The sequence below is a fragment of the Rhinatrema bivittatum genome, chromosome 7 (assembly GCF_901001135.1).
Source record: "Rhinatrema bivittatum chromosome 7, aRhiBiv1.1, whole genome shotgun sequence".
Classification (NCBI taxonomy): domain Eukaryota; kingdom Metazoa; phylum Chordata; class Amphibia; order Gymnophiona; family Rhinatrematidae; genus Rhinatrema; species Rhinatrema bivittatum.
Window position 1 is genome coordinate 308,664,517 of NC_042621.1, and position 16,908 is coordinate 308,681,424.

The 16,908-nt window shown below is 46.8% G+C and overlaps 1 protein-coding gene across 5 annotated transcripts in view; it reads left to right on the forward strand.

Annotated features, from left to right (window-relative positions):
- PLEKHA1 (pleckstrin homology domain containing A1) overlaps positions 1-16,908 on the forward strand; it is a 128,505-nt gene that overhangs the window by 32,332 nt on the left and 79,265 nt on the right. For all 5 annotated transcript variants that reach the window (XM_029610567.1, XM_029610566.1, XM_029610565.1 and 2 more), the window contains exons 5-6: positions 8,594-8,691; positions 8,982-9,113. In XM_029610567.1, the coding sequence (XP_029466427.1) occupies positions 8,594-8,691; positions 8,982-9,113 (230 nt within the window). The remainder of the gene's footprint in view (positions 1-8,593; positions 8,692-8,981; positions 9,114-16,908) is intronic.

A 16,908-nucleotide genomic window follows, 5' to 3' on the forward strand; every position in this document is an offset into this window, starting at 1 on the left:
CATCCTCCCATGGATCATAGGGAGTTTTTCCTTCTCCCGGTGGACTTCCTGAGGAGGAACATAAGAACATAAGAAATTGCCATGCTGGGTCAGACCAAGGGTCCATCAAGCCCAGCATCCTGTTTCCAACAGAGGCCAAACCAGGCCACAAGAACCTGGCAATTACCCAAACACCTAGAAGTTCCCATGCTACTGATGCAATTAATAGCAGTGACTATTCCCTAAGTAAACTTGATTAATAGCAGTTAATGGACTTCTCTTCCAAGAACTTATCCAAACCTTTTTTGAACCCAGCTACACTAACTGCACTAACCACATCCTCTGGCAACAAATTCCAGAGATTTATTGTGCGTTGAGTGAAAAAGAATTTTCTCCGATTAGTCTTAAATGTGCTACTTGCTAACTTCATGGAATGCCCCCTAGTCCTTCTATTATTCGAAAGTGTAAATAACCGAGTCACATCTACTCGTTCAAGACCTCTCATGATCTTAAAGACCTCTATGATATCCCCCCTCAGCCGTCTCTTCTCCAAGCTGAACAGCCCTAACCTCTTCAGCCTTTCCTCATAGGGGAGCTGTTCCATCCCCTTTATCATTTTGGTTGCCCTTCTCTGTACCTTCTCCATTGCAACTATATCTTTTTTGAGATACGGCGACCAGAATTGTACACAGTATTCAAGGTGTGGTCTCACCATGGAGCGATATAGAGGCATTATGACATTTTCCGTTTTATTAACCATTCCCTTCCTAATAATTCCTAACATTTTATTTGCTTTTTTGACTGCTGCAGCACACTGAGCTGACGATTTCAATGTATTATCTACTATGACGCCTAGATCTCTTTCTTGGGTGGTAGCTCCTAATATTGAACCTAACATCGTGTAACTACAGCTAGGGTTATTTTTCCCTATATGCAACACCTTGCACTTGTCCACATTAAATTTCATCTGCCATTTGGATGCCCAATCTTCCAGTCTTGCAAGGTCCTCCTGTAATGTATCACAGTCTGCTTGTGATTTAACTACTCTGAATAATTTTGTATCATCCGCAAATTTGATAACGTCACTCATCGTATTCCTTTCCAGATCATTGATATATATTGAAAAGCACCGGTCCAAGTACAGATCCCTGAGGCACTCCACTGTTTACCCTTTTCCACTGAGAAAATTGACCATTTAGTCCTACTCTCTGTTTCCTGTCTTTTAACCAGTTTGTAATCCACGAAAGGACATCGCCTCCTATCCCATGACTTTTTAGTTTTCGTAGAAGCCTCTCATGAGGGACTTTGTCAAACGCCTTCTGAAAATCCAAATACACTACATCTACCGGTTCACCTTTATCCACATGTTTATTAACCCCTTCAAAAAAATGAAGCAGGTTTGTTAGGCAAGACTTCCCTTGGGTAAATCCATGTTGACTGTGTCCCATTAAATCATGTCTTTCTATATGCTCTACAATTTTGATCTTGAGGATAGTTTCCACTATTTTTCCCGGCACTGAAGTTAGGCTCACTGGTCTATAGTTACCCGGATCACCCCTGGAGCCTTTTTTAAATATTGGGGTTACATTGGCCACCCTCCAGTCTTCAGGTACAATGGATGATTTTAATGATAGGTTACAAATTTTAACTAATAGGTCAGAAATTTCATTTTTGAGTTCCTTTAGTACCCTGGGATGCATACCATCCGGTCCAGGTGCCTTGCTACTCTTTAGTTTGTCAATCTGGCCTACTACATCTTCCAGGTTGACAGTGATTTCGTTCAGTTCGTCTGACTCATCACCCCTGAAAACCAACTCCGGAACTGGTATCTCCCCAACATCCTCACTAGTAAACACGGAAGCAAAGAATTCATTTAGTCTTTCTGCAATGGCCTTATCTTCCCTAAGAGCCCCTTTAACCCCTCGGTCATCTAATGGTCCAACCGACTCCCTCACAGGTTTCTTGCTTTGGATACCAAAGCCAAGAGGGCGAGAAGGCATTGATGGAGGCTGCATAGATGGCACCGAGGCAGATGAGGTGCACTTAGGCACAGACAGTCCGATGGCCCTGGAACGGGTTCTGGAATCTGTGGATCCCATGCCGGGATCGGGCTGGAAGTCGCCGCCTCCTTCTCCAAGGAACCCTGTATAGGAATCGGGATCTGTGGAGGCCTCGATGGTCGACTCGGTGCCAGTGAGCCCGATGGCATGGGCTGAGTCAGCAGGGCACCGATGAGGGTGTCCAAGCGCTCTAGTAGCAGTGAGAACATGGAGGGCTCCGGTTCCGGTGGTGACTGGAAGCCCCGAAGGGCATTCAGTACTGCCTGTTGGACTACTCTGTCCAACTCCTCCCTGAAGGCTGGTGTAGACAACACTGTGCCTGGGGTAGGAGGCAGGCTAAGCATTACTGGAGGCTCCACAGGGGTCTGTGAGTGTCACTTATATCGATGGGGAACACTTAAAGGTCTCGAGTCCAGAGGAGGATGGGGGCTCCTCTCCCCAGGCCCTCTTCGCAGGCGGCTCTGTGGAAGTCTATGCCACTGCGGTATCTGCCGGCACCAGGCGGGGACGCACATTGGTGCCGGCAGTGTTTCCCTCAGAGCTTGGTCCGGTCTTTCTCCGGCACAGAGGATGACTCCACCGATGCCTTTGAAGGGGTCGGTGATGGACAGTCACCTGCTCCACGATGTTCCTGGTGGAGCATCTCCGTGGATGGACCCTCTCCGGTTGGTGCCACTTGACCTGAAGTCGATTAGAGCAGAATGTTTTGACGCAAACAAATGCTTCATCTTGTCCAATCGAGCACGCCGGACTTTGAGGGTCATTTGTGCACAACTGAGGCAGCGACGGACGTCTTGAGGGACCTAAGCACAAAACACAGACATTGTGCGGGTCCGTTATGGACATGGTCCTCAGACACTTGGGGCATTTTCTAAACCCATTCGCCATGCCGGAAAAAAGTGGCGCTCGCGGTCTGTGACCGTCGGGACCTGACCACAAACCGTGGGAAATGCACTTACCGAGCGTTGGAGGGAACGGAACGCGATGGGGGACCCTGGTGAGGGTGAAAAGAAAAGTTGAGGAAATTTCTTACAGAGCTCCTAAACGCGAGGCAACTTGCTGCATGGAAAAAGAGACTGAAGGGGGATCCCCGTGTGGCCACAGGGTTAGTGCCATGCTGGGCATGCTCAGTGGCCAGTCAAAGTTCTAGAAACTTTGACAAAAGTGTTCCGTGACAGGGCTCCATCTGATGTCACCCATATGTGAGGACGAACATCCTGCTGTCCTGGGAGAATACCTGTTACAGGTAAGCAACTCTCCTTTATCTGGGAACAAATGTTCCTGTATGTTCCTAGATCAGTCCAGACTCCTGGGTTTTGCTCCTTTCCAGCAGATGGAGACAGTTTCACAGACACTGCTTCTTAACCCGGTGTGCCACCTGCAGCTCCTCAGTATTTCTGTCTCCAGCAGATGGAGGTGGTGCAAAACCTGCAGATCTGTACCTGGGAATAAATTAAATAAAATGAGGTTTTGATCGAACGAAGATTTCTCACAGGAGGTTGGCAGGTCTTAGTGGGACCATCCCTCCTGGTTGCAGAGGTGGACGAACAGGGACTGGGGACCCTAGATTGCTCTCTGGATTTTGCATCAGATGAAGGCTGGTGGTCCAGTTCCCTCGCCTTTGGGAGGATTGGGAGAAGCCTCTGCCGTACTTCAGATAAGATTTTCTTTTGTCTTTTTATAAAGTTAAAAAAAAAAATAGTAACGAAATCAAGGGAAGCAGGTGTGTTTACTTTGCTTTAATCTCCTGTCGCCAGTGGTAGAGGGAGACAGTTTCAGTGGTGCAACCTTTCCTCCCTCAGGCGTCTGCCACGTAGCCGGGCCTGATCATGCCAAAGGGATGCCAATGCACCACATGTGGTGACAGCTCCGCCCGCCTTTCTCGTTCTGGCCGCTGTTCCTGTTGCCTCTGGTGGAGAGGGCACATTGGGAGGGACTGCAGCAGCAGTTCGGAAGCAGCGTAACTCTGGTGGGCTGAAGGCTACAATGCGAGTGGCCGGCGAGCTGTTCCTGCTGAGTGCGGGAATGACTGCCATCTTGGATATGCTTGCCACTAAGGATCTCCCGCCCAAGTTTTTTCCAGTGGAGTTCAGCTCAGAGGAGGCCCGGGGGAGCAGTTGGAGGAGATTGATCCTCTGGAAGAGGATTCTGATGGTGCCTCTCCTTTTTCACCTGAGTTTGTCCTATTGATGCACAAAGCATTTTTAGTCCGCAAGGCCGCGGAGCAGTCCTTTCCTAAGTGGAGGATGACAGAACCTCCCCCACAAGAAGAAGTCAGATTTTCAGGGGCTGCTAGGATTCAGTGTGTCCTTGGTCCTTCCAGGTCAGGGGCCACTGAGGAGCATTCCTCAGAGGACTCTGATCGGGGATGGTTTTCCCAATGCTGATGCTTCTCAATGCCCACAGGATCCGGAAGAGGATGCAAGAAAAGTCTTAATGATGGAAGGCGACAATCCAGAGGTGGTTCGCCTGTTTCAAAGGGAGGATCTCTGGCCCCTGATCCTGCCAGACCAGGTGGAATTGGGAATAACTGTTCCGCAGGACTAGGCTGACCTGGAGGAAGAATCCAGTTATGACTGGCTTCAGGGGTCCAGCCAAGACTTTTCCTTTTCACATGTCTGTTAAGAGTTGGTGGTCAGGGAGTGGGATCCTCTGGAAACTGGCCTTAAGGTTAGCAGGACTATGGATAAGCTTTATCCTTTGCCCGAAGACACTCTAGAGCACTTGAGGGTGCCAAAGGTGGACGCTTCTGTCTCGCCTTTTACAAAAGGACCACCTTCCAGTAGCTGGTGCAGCAGCTCTCAAGGATTTTCAGGACAGGAAGCTCGAGGTACATCTCAAGAAGGCTCCTTTCGTCCCATCCTGGATCTCAAAGGGGTCAACTGTCATTTGCAGGTGACTCGTTTTCAAATGGAAACATTAACCTCCATGATAATGGTTGTGCAGTCGGGAATTTCTGACTTCCTGGGATCTTTCTGAGGCTTGCCTCCATATTCCTATCCGATTGGAGCACCAGTGTTTTTCTGCATTTTGCGGTGTTGGGGTGCCATTATTTGTTTTGGGCGCTGCTTTTGGTCTAGCCACCGCTCCCAGAACTTTTTCAAAGATTATGGTGCTGGTGGCAGCAGAACTGAGAGGATGGGATCATAGTACACCCATATTTAGACGACTGATTCGGCCAAGTCTTTGGAAGAGAGTTGTCTGGTGGCCTGCAAGGTGATCTGTTACAGGAGCTCGGTTGGGTGGTGAACCTAGCCAAGAGCAGTCTTCAGCCATCTGTTGGAGTATCTGGGTGTGCGATTTGACACCATGCAGGGCAAAGATTTTCTGCCAGAAGCTCGTATTTAAAATTTCACGTCTCAGGTGTGTCTCTTGGTGAGCATTATATGCCTGAAAGTTTAGTCCTATATATAGGTACTCGGGTTGATGGCAACAACCCTGGAAGTGGTGCCGTAGGTGAGGTTGCATATGTGTTCACTTAAGCACTCCATGCTGTGTTGTTGGAACCCGCAGTCTTAAGACTATTCGATTCAGCTCCACCTGCCAATGGAAGTCTGCTCTCACTTCCAGTAGTGGTTGCAAGGAGATCATCAGAGAGGGAGTTTCCCTGACATTGCCGGACTGGTTGGTACTCACGACAGATGCGAGCCTCCAAGGTTGGGGGAGCTCACTGTCGGGAACTAACGGCACAAGGGCGTTGGAATACAGAGAAGTCTCTCTGAAACATCAATCAGCTGGAAGCCCAGGCAGTCCAGTTGGTATGCTTGCAGTTCAGCAGCAGACTGCAAGGTCGAACGGTCCAAATAATGTCTGACAATGCAATGACAGTGGCTTATATCATTCGGCAGGGAGGAACCAAAAGCCAGCATGTATCGCAGGAGATAGACCAACTTATGGAATGGCAGAAATGCATCTTCAGGAGATTTCGGCATCGCACATTACAGGAGAAGGCAATGTAAGAGCAGACTTTCTCAGCAGGGAGAGTCTGGATCCAGGAGAATGGGTATTGTCAGACAAGGCATTCCAGCTGATAGTGGATCGCTAGGGCCTTCTGTTTTATAGACCTGACAACTTCTCGTGATGCAGAAGTTCGATTCTTCAGTTGCAGGAGAGATCCAAAGTCCTTAGGTATTGATGCTGTCATGCAGGTCTGGCCAGAAGACGAGTTGCTGTAAGCCTTTACCCCCCGGCCCATGTTGGGCAGAATAATTTGAAGGATCGAAGGCCACGGGGATGGTGTTCCTGGTGACACTGGATTGGCATAGAAGACCATGGTATGCAGGTCTGTGAAGACTCCTGGTAGAAACCCCTCTTTGTCTTCCGCGGCACAGGAATATGTTGCAGCAGGTCCCTGTCCTTCACAAAGATCCGACTGTTTTGTTTTATACTATGGCCCTTGAGAGGGCTCGCTTGTTGAACAAGGAAGAATACCTCAATCTTCACACCAAGCCCGCACACAGGCTAAGGAAGTGGAAAACCTTTGAGCTCGTAGCAAAGTGGCTATTATTGCAGTCGAATATAAAGGCCACTTTGCTATGAGCTCAAAGGTTTTCCACTTCCTTAGCCTGTGTGCGGGCTTGGTGTGAAGATTGAGGTATTCTTCCTTGTTCAGTTAAGATCCCACTCATTTTGGAATTGTTGCAGGATGGGTTAAATGGTTGGCCTTAATTCCTTGAAGGTGCAGGTATCTGCTCTTGCCTGTTTCAGGGGCCAGGTGAATGGTGAATCCTTATTGTCTCATCCTGATGTGGCCGGTTTCTTGAGGGGAGTGAAACATCTTTGTTCTCCCTTGCGGGTACCGGTTTCTTTGTGGAGTCTTAACCTGGTGGTGGATTTCTTGGTAGGTCCTACTTTTCGACCGCTGCATAGACTTTCCTTGCGATTACTGACCTTAAACTGTGTTTCTGGTGGCAATTTGTTCTGTCTCTCGAGTTTGAGCTGCAGGCCTTGTCTTGCCAGGAGCCATTCCTTTAGGTGACTCCAGGAACTATACAGCTGCATACTGTTACTTCTTGCCTAAAGTGGTCTCTGATCTTCACTTGAATCAGTCCATTTTCTTGCCATCTTTGGATAAGGAAAGATATGTGGAAGAATATCGCCTGTCAAGAGACATGTCATGAAGTATCTGGAGGTTTCTAAACCTTTCTGAAACAGATAGCCATGGTGGAGGAAAATGGGGTGTACCAGATTCGTGGGCTACAATAGCTCACTGGTTGAAGGAGGTGGTCACGGCCATGTATGTGGCTGCTGAATTACCTTTGCTTACTCTGGTTAGGGCTCATTCCACTCGGGTTCAGGTAGTGTCATGGGTGGAGGTAACCATTTGCTGAGCTGTGACGTGGTCCTCCTTACACACTTCCAGGTAGTATTGTCTGAATGTGCAAGCCCGGGAGGCTGCTGATTATGTGATGGTCCAGGGGATTACTGGTAAGTGTTCATCTGGTCCCTAGACTCGTAATGCATACATTCTTGGTTGAGTACAGAAATAGTTGTCTGTTTTTAATCAAGTTTTGTTAGTCTGTCCACAGCTGCTTTTAAAGAGGATACTGGTGAGCTGATGTCACTGCAGGGGTATAGATACTGTGACGTCAGTTTGCTCCATATCCATCTGCTGGTAGAGGTGCATAACCCACTGGTTCTGAATCTGCCTTATCCACCTTAAGGAAAAGGAAATTATCAGACGAATAGTAATTCCTCAGTACTTTAAAAATAAAGAAACAAACAAACATGTAAGTAAAAGGGGGGAAACATTTGTTTTCCATGGCTCCTAAAAATGTTGTACTCCTACTGTCCTCTGCAAACAGTAGGGCAGAAGGAATATTTAGTTCATGGTGAGTCTGCAATCTGCATTACATGCCTTCTGCGATCATTCTCAGAGCCTTCTGGTAGGAGGTAACACATTCTGCTCCTGTAGCCCCTAACAGGCCTTGCTGCAGCAGTCTGGGGGTATAGTGACCCCATTCTGTGCCTCCCTCAGTCTCCATACAACTGCAGGGAGCAATGGGTTCCCTCCTAGGGGTCCTGCCTACATGGACATTGACAGGATGGGACAAGATACAAACCCTGCACAGGTGGTGGCATCCTGCTGCTATTTCTATTTTATGTACAGTGAGAGAAGCTACTTTGATATTTTCGTTCAAAGGCAGAATATCAAGACATTAAACCCAACGAAGGGAAGAAAAATTCAAATAGCTTGAAGGCTAAAATACTTTTTTCCCCCTATAGAAATAGAAATTGAAGGACCAGGGTTCATGATATGAATGAGAGAGGAGCGGGAACTACAAGGAAATACTTCTTTACTGAGAGGATAGTGGATTCTTAAAATAACCTATCAGCAGAGAGCAGCTGACATTGTGACTGAATTTAAACTTGTTTTGGACAGATGTAGTGTGGTGGTAAGGGAAGCTGGGAGAACAGACCTGTGTGAGTGCTGGACTAGTTATTGAACCCTGTATACTCAATCACACGAAACAAGATCAAAACTTGTCTTTTCCAAATGATTCGTATCTGTGGATATTTAACTGTGCTGTTATGGCTCCTTCCTTACCTTACAGTTATGAATGCTGGCATGAGGAAGTACTTCCTGCAGGCCAACGACCAGCAGGACTTGGTGGAATGGATAAATGTACTCAACAAAGCAACCAAAATCACAGTGAGTAACAGCACAACAGGGCTAGCACTGCCCAGAGATCTTATGTTCTTAATCTGATGATGAGGCTGGCCCTGGCTATGCCCCCAGACTTGTGGTATCCGTTGATTGCCTGGATATGACGGGGTTTGGCACTTCAGCTCGGCGTATCACACGGAGACTTTCCAGTAAGGCTTCCTATTTCTGTGGGTGATGGCTTCCTGCAAGAAATGGAATGGAAAGTACTTCATTGTCTGTAGAGAAGCAGCATCTAGACAGAGAATGAAACCCAAATCAAAATGCATTAATTTCAGGTACCAAAGCCAAGTGACCAGCAGTCCCTGTCTGACAACCATACCCGACTGCTGGAGAGCTCGGGGAGCAAGAAGCAAGTATCATACAGGACGGAGATTGTAGGAGGCGTTCCCATTATTACTCCCACGCAGGTGAGTGTGCACTGGTATTGGTATGAATCATTGCAAATAAATAAATAGTTCTCTTATTAAAGGCTTGACTATTGCACAGTGACCTTTTTGTACAATATTTATACCAAATCTTAGCAAGGCATGTATGCCAGCCAGGATAAAAGCCCTTAGCCTGAGCAGTAGGCCTGGTGATGGTGTAGCAACAGTGCAGATTTCAGGTGAAGACGATAACCTTAGTATAATTGTAGACCATGGGGAACCTTGTAGACCCCTGCAGCAGGAAACAGACCACAAGAGCGGATGGAATAATTAAGAGGAATGAAGTCACGTGGTACCTGAAGATAAAACAGGTAATGAGCTGCTGCCAATATTTAAATCTAGAGTACATAACGAGAGCCAGACAAACTGGAAAAGCAATGGTATCTGGGAAAAGCTGCAAAAATAACAAATGGAAATGTAAGACCATCAGGGGAAAGAGAACAGACCTTCAGGTACCTGAAAGGCTTTAATGATGCACGAACTTCAAATCTGTTCTCCTTGAAAGAAACCAGTAGAACTAGGGGTCCCGAAATGACACTCCAGGGACATCTTAGAACCAGCATCAGAAATGTCTTCACAGAGAAGGTGGTGGATGCCTGCAATGCCCTTTCAGAGGAGGTTAAGACTAAAAAGAATTCAAAGGGGCATGGGATCCACACTGGATCCCTAAAGGCTGGAGGAAGAAAGGAGTGCATGGGAGTAACCTGCTGGGGTGGCGGCTAAATAACCACTGCGCTTGATACTTTTGAATCAACTGCAACGTTGCTTTCCGCTTCAACGGCAGAGGGAAAAAGGGATTTGGATTCAGACAAAGAGCGAGTGTCCGGACTTTTGTGGTGTAGGAAACTGAGAAGCATGGGCGTAACGTACATGGAACAGCAATTACTCCCCTTAACAGAAGGCAAGGGAGTGTTGCTCTTAACCAATAACCCTTGATGCTTTTGATGGAGCTAGAACATCACTCTCCACTTCGATGTTGTGAGGGCGGGCGGAAGAGGAACTGCATTCAGATGACGACCAAAATGGGCCCTGACTTTTATGGTCTGGGATACAGACATTCGTAGATACATCATATCAGTTTACACTAAAACATAACAATAGCAGAATTTGCTTTACAGAAAACACTGGAATTGAAAACAGCAAGTTGTGGCTACAGGGGAGGAAGTTGGGGTAAACTGATACGCAGACATAAGGGAAAAAGCACAGGACTGTTTCTATGGCCAAGTCTGTAAGCAAAACACACCAGCACTGTCTGAATTTTCAAGAAGGCGGCTCAACAAATAACTGCACAGAGTGTCAGTTGCTACCCTTATGAGAGGTGTGGGGTATCCTGCACGGCGCAGCAGTTACTTCCATAAGAAGCTTGCTGGGCAGACTGGATGGACCATTTCCTTCTTTTTCTGCCATCATTACTGTTATGTTAACTGGACAAATAAAACAAAGTATGTAAGTAATTAGTACCTTAAAACAACTGAGTGATACTGCAGAAAGGAGACCCAGACTGATGGCAGAGCAATCAGAGAAGGTACCGTATTTGCCGGCGTATAGGGCGCAGTGGCGTATAAGACGCACCCCCTTCTTTATACACTTTTTTAAGGAAAAAAATAATTTTCTATATTGGCTTCCCCATTGCCAGCATAGGAGGATTAAAGCTGCTAATTGTCGCAGAAGCCTCTTTGGTTGAAAGATTGGTTTGCGTGCTTTAATTATTGGGAGATGATATACAAGGCAGGGAATGCTCTAGTATTCTGCAGGTCCTATGCGCCGGTGATCAAAATTAACAGCGTCCGATTGGGGGGGGAGTGACGCGGTGGCATCGGGGAGCGAGGGTGTGCTGCCCGATTGGCCCGTGCTGGGCAAAAGGGGCTGTTAACTTTTGATTGGGGAAGTCGCGCTTCAGCAAACTTCTTTTGCCCAGCACCGGCCAATCGGGTGGCACGCCCTCGCTCCCCGACGCCACCGCGTCACCCCCCCCCCCACCGGACGCTGTTAATTTTGGTTACAGGTGCATAGGATGCACGCCATATTTTTCCCCTATTTTGAGGGGAAAAAAGTGCGTCCTATACGCCGGCAAATACGGTAACTGAATGTGCGATCACACTGGTGGATGCACAGGAAGCAGAGTGCGATTGTAAGACATAAGCCCAAGGAGAAACATGAGCATGGAACCAGGAAGGATAAGAACTTATATTAGAGCTCTTGGACCTCTATAAAGATGGACTAAGATGGAAAAAAACCAAACCAAAAATGAAATGTGTGGATAATAGCATCAAGGCCATAATCAGCATACAAATAGCAGCTTTTGAGATTACAGTATACAGCGTTAGCTGTGATGGAAGACGCCAAAAATTCCAAGAGAGCTCCAAAACAAGCTGAAGAAAATCTCAAACTTGAATGCTTAAAGAAACTCGAAATCCTACAGAGACGATAGCAGAAGGGATAAATCAAAAATAAGTTTAAAAAGACCTCAAAGCCATTTTCTGTAGAATTAGAAAAGTGTTCGTGCAGTTGAAACATCACCAACGCCAAAACAGAAGAGTTCTGGAGACATAAATATGAGCTAGAGATGTACAGGAGCAAAACATTTCATTTCAAAACTTATTTTGGGGTAGAGTTTAAAAGGTGGTGCGCGTGCCTCCCGCAGGTGCGCGCATGTTATAAAATCGGGGGTCGGCACGCGCAAGGGGGTGCACAATTGTGCAACTTGCCCGCGCCGACGCCCGCGGCCGTTCCCTTCCAGGCCGCTGAGAGTTTGGAGTGGCCTTGGAGGGAACTTCCCAACCCCCTAACCTTACCCTCACTTCCCCTATCCTAAGCCCCCTGACCTTTTTAACCTGTGCAGGCGCAGGTTGCGCACCCCAGCAGCCTGCTGGCACGTGATTCTCTGACACAGCGGCAAATGGCCGCTTTGCTGGAGGCCTCTGGCCCTGCCCCTTTTTCGAAGCCCTGGGACAGAGGCCCGGCAACACGCGTTTCTAAAATAGGCCCGGCGCGCGTAAATCCAATGGATTTTCGTCTGTATGCTTTTTAAAATCTGCCCCTTTGTGGGGATCTCAATTTTTTCAAAATGAAAAAACATTTTTTATTTGATTTTTATTCATTTGCCATTAAAGTCAATGAGGGAAGCATTGCAGCCTATGTTGGGCTACAGAATTGGTTTTCTAATCAATTCTTTAAAATTGTGGGAAGAAATCAGAAGAGGAAATGAACTCCAAGGTACCTGGAAAGACTGTGGATACTGGATAGTGGCAGCAGAATTGGTAGGAATAACCTAAGACTCTGTAAAGGGGTAAAGGGCTAGCAACCTTAGCAGGAGTTCTCCAAAGAGCAGCAAAACCACAACAGAAGCGGGAAGTTCCCTGTACGTACCATGAACCCTTGATGGCATCTTGGGTGGCACCAACATCCTAAGGCAGCATGAAGGGAGAACAAATTGGAAACGATGGCCGAGAATAGGCAAGGCAGGCACTGAAAGGGGGCAAGCAACAAGAGAAATACAAAGCAGCTCCCCAGTTCCCTGTACGTACCAGGATCAGTCCAGACAAAAAAAAACAAACTTGGTGCGATTTTATTTCCCCAGGCTTTTCACTCGGCAGGTAGAGGTAAGGCGGGGGCTGGCAGCTCTAAAAGCCTTGTTCCTGGAGGGGGATTAACCGCTGGGCTGGTCCCCCCCTCCGCGCCCCGAGACGAGTTTCCTCGGGAGCTGCAGCGTTCCCAGAGCTCCGGAAGGCCGCGAGTCGGCAGGGGATTTTCAGTTCTTCTTTTTTCTTTCCTACCGTGCTGTTTGGAAAAAAAACCCCCGGGATGCCACGAGGGCTATCATGCTCAGCATGTGGGGAGGCGGGGTTGCACCTCTCGCGGGATGGTGTTTGTGTCGGCTTCCTCCCTGGGGGGGAGGGCTCGTCTGGGGGCGATTTTGGGCCCATTTTACCACGATCTTTTCTGGATCCTCTCTTCCAAAACCTAGATGGGGGTGTTGATGAGTCCGCTCCATTAGAGGAGGACAACTCCCAGGTTTCTCGGCTGTTTCGCCGGGAGGAGTTGGATCCCTTGATCCCCTATGTCCTGGAGGAACTGGAAGTGGAGGCATCAGTCCCCGGTTCGGAGCCAGTTAAGGGGAAACCAGTACTCTCAGGGCTGCATGCCCTGCCTTCTTTTCAGCCTCTGCATACTCTGTCTCTACGCCTGCTAACGCTGAAGACTGTTTTTTCTTGGTGGCGATATGCTCGACTCATCACATCTCTGAACTACAAGCACTGTCATGTCTGGAGCTGTTCCTCTGACTCAAGGAACGGTACAGCTTCGCACCGTCCCTTCCTTCTTGCCAAAGGTAGTATCTGAGTTTTACCTGAACCAGTCCACTTCCTTACCATCTCTAGATAGATGCAAGGACTTAGGAGACTACCGTCTCCTACGCCACTTAAACGTCAGTAGTACGGTACCTAGAACATACAGAACCGGTGCGCAAGACAGACCACTTGTTTGTTCTTCACGGTGGAAGGAAACAAGGCGAAGCAGCTTCGTGAGCTACCATAGCTTGCTGGATCAAGGAAGTGATCACAGGAGCTTATGGAGAGGCAGGGAAGCCTTTACCCCTCCAGGTTAAGGTTCATTCCACTAGGGCCCAGGAAATATCCTGGGCAGAAGCTAAAATGCTATCTCCTGTCGACATTGCCGAGCAGCGATGTGGTCGTCTTTGCACACCTACTGCAGGTTCTATCACCTGGACGTCCAAGCCCGAGAGGACGCAGCCTTTGCGAGGTCATTGCTAATTATCTGGGAGTAGCTTTTGTACATCCCATTGGTCCTGAGTCCATCTGGCTACACGCCAGGAAATGGAGAAATAACTTACCTGATAATTTCGTTTTCCTTAGAGTAGACAGATGGACTCAGCAGCCATCCATTGCTGCCCAAGGAATCGCACATGAATCTTGTTCCCAAAGGGATTACAGGTAAGCCATCTCGCTATCCCTAGCTCTGGGCTTCTATAATATTGCTGGGATTCAGCACTTATTTTTTTTTAGGCTGGCTTTTGAGGAGAATACTGAAGGGCTAAGGTCACTGCATGGGTGTATCTAGGGTGACGTCAGCTTTTGAGTCCTGACTCCATCTGCTAGCAGGGGAACATACTCCATTAGTCCTGAGTCCATCTGTCTACACTAAGGAAAATGAAATTCTCAGGTAAGTAATTTCTCCAGTGATAACAATGGTTTAAGATGTCTGAACATAGAAATCTTACATAAGATGAAACGAGCCACATTTCTCATCTGGGTCTTCATACTTAAAGCACCCTCTAGTATGATACAGAGATCTCGGATTTGCTGAAGAAGTGTTAACTTGTTACCACCAACATTAAAGAAGTGGGTCAAGCATGGGAGTTCTACGCCATTCAGTTTTGCTAATATTTAAAGATAATCTATTGTAAAATAACTCTTGTTTAATTGTATTTAGACAGATTTAGCAAATTCACCATATATTTTTCCACGATGAGTGTACTGGGTTGAAAAATTGAATGTCGTCCACACAGATTTTGAAGGAGACACCCAAGCCTGACAATATTATGCAAAGAGGAGGTAGATATTAAAAAGTACAGCTGAAAGCAGCCTCTGAGAAACCCCTTTGATCATCTTGCCCCAAGCAGCTGTTTTCTCCCTTACCCGAACTTGCTGTGTGCAACCACTTAAATAAGATTGAAACCATTGATAACTATGCCACCAATGCCAATATCATGAAGCCGATTCAGAGCGACATGATTAAGTGCATCAAATGCTGCGGAAATATGTAACAAAAAAAGAAAGTGACTGATGCCATCTTCAAACCCATAACATACTGTGTCAACCATTGTTAAAGGCAAAATTTCCGTTCTCATTTTTGTGAAATCCGTACTGTAGAATATCAAGGCAGTGGTGTTCATCTAGAATTGTTGTCTCAACTATTTTCGCTAAAAAGTGATTAGGCGATAATTGCTAAAATTGTAAGGGTCTAAATTAAAAAAAATTTTTTTTTAAAGGATAGGTAAATTTATACTTATTTAAGCAATGAAGATAGTACACCTTCCTGTAATGATTAACTATCATAGCAGTTATGTGAGCTATATAATTGGACTTTTCAGCTTGGAGAAGAGACGACTGAGGGGGGATATGATAGAGGTGTTTAAAATCATGAGAGGACTAGAACGGGTAGATGTGAATCGGTTATTTACTCTTTCAGATAATAGAAAGACTAGGGGGCACTCCATGAAATTAGCATGGGGCACATTTAAAACTAATCGGAGAAAGTTCTTTTTTACTCAACGCACAATTAAACTCTGGAATTTGTTGCCAGAGGATGTGGTTAGTGCAGTTAGTGTAGCTGTGTTTAAAAAAGGATTGGATAAGTTCTTGGAGGAGAAGTCCATTACCTGCTATTAAGTTCACTTAGAGAAGAGCCACTGCCATTAGCAACGGTAACATGGAATAGACTTATTTTTTGGGTACTTGCCAGGTTCTTGTGGCCTGGATTGGTCACTGTTGGAAGCAGGATGCTGGGCTTGATGGACCCTTGGTCTGACCCAGTATGGCCTGTTCTTATGGAGTGGAGGAGTAGCCTAGTATGAACCAGGAGCTGCTTCGTGCACGCATACATCTGGCATGCAGGTGGTGGGACAAGAGGGGGGTTTTTTTTTTGTTTTTTTTTTCTTTTTGCTAGGGAGTGTAGGCAAAGCAGGAAATCTCACACTCTGGGTTGAGGCTGATGAAATATCCAAGTGCAGGGAAGCAGCACTGGCAAATGCTTCAACTGGTGTACATGAGATGAAATTTGCATACAGTAGAGGCAGTGTATGCAATCTCATCCATATTTATTGTAGATATCCTGAAAACCTGACTGTTTACATATGTTCTGAGGACTGCTGTCTAGGTAATACAATTTTAGATATACAAGCCCTCTGGCTGGAGGTGAATCTGGATACTGATATCAGAGAGATGTGGTTCAATGAATCCCATGAACGGGCTATGGCCATACTAGGCTGCTATCTGTTTGGGAGTATAGGGAAAGGAGGCAGTGTAGGTCATGTTGAAAGGGGCCGATGGCACTACATCTATAGAAGGATGGTCCACAGACCTCTGATTCAGGTAGGGGAGCTAGACATATCTACATGTAGACATCTATAAGATGGTAAGGAAGAGAGGAGCTGCTCTTGGGTGGAGATTTTAATCTGACAGATGTGAACTGGAGTATTCTGTGTCTGAACTGCAGAAGTGGAAAGATCATGGACCCCCTTCAATGGGCTCTCATCTGTCAGATGGTGATGGAAACTAAAAAGGAAAGAGGTGATGTTTAAAATGAAGGCTGCTGACGATCTGGATGTAGTCTTAAAAAATGGTGAAAGAACCACCTGCACGACTGGCTGGCCAGTAGTCACCTGGGCTGCATATCTGGCAAACTTACTTGCAAAAGCCACCCGGCTTTTCAAGCTGCTAATCCCGATGGGAGCACCAACTATTCCGATGTCAAAGCTGCCACCCTGCAAAGAGCGGTTTACACGACTGAAACTTAATGGCAACAGCTCCAAAAGAGTATCATACAACCGGGGAAATGCTAGGTAACCTCTTTCATTGTTAAAAGATGCCGGATGGATGTGGCTAAAGCCAGAGGCAAAGGCAGGCCTCAGCGTGGCCAGTTTGCTCCTCCTAGGGCAGTTCCTGAACAGGTACCACCCAAGGCTCAACTTGGAGAAAGCACTGGAAGGTGCATGGAAGCTGGAAAGAAAATCTGTTTAAACAGGCTTTCAAAGATT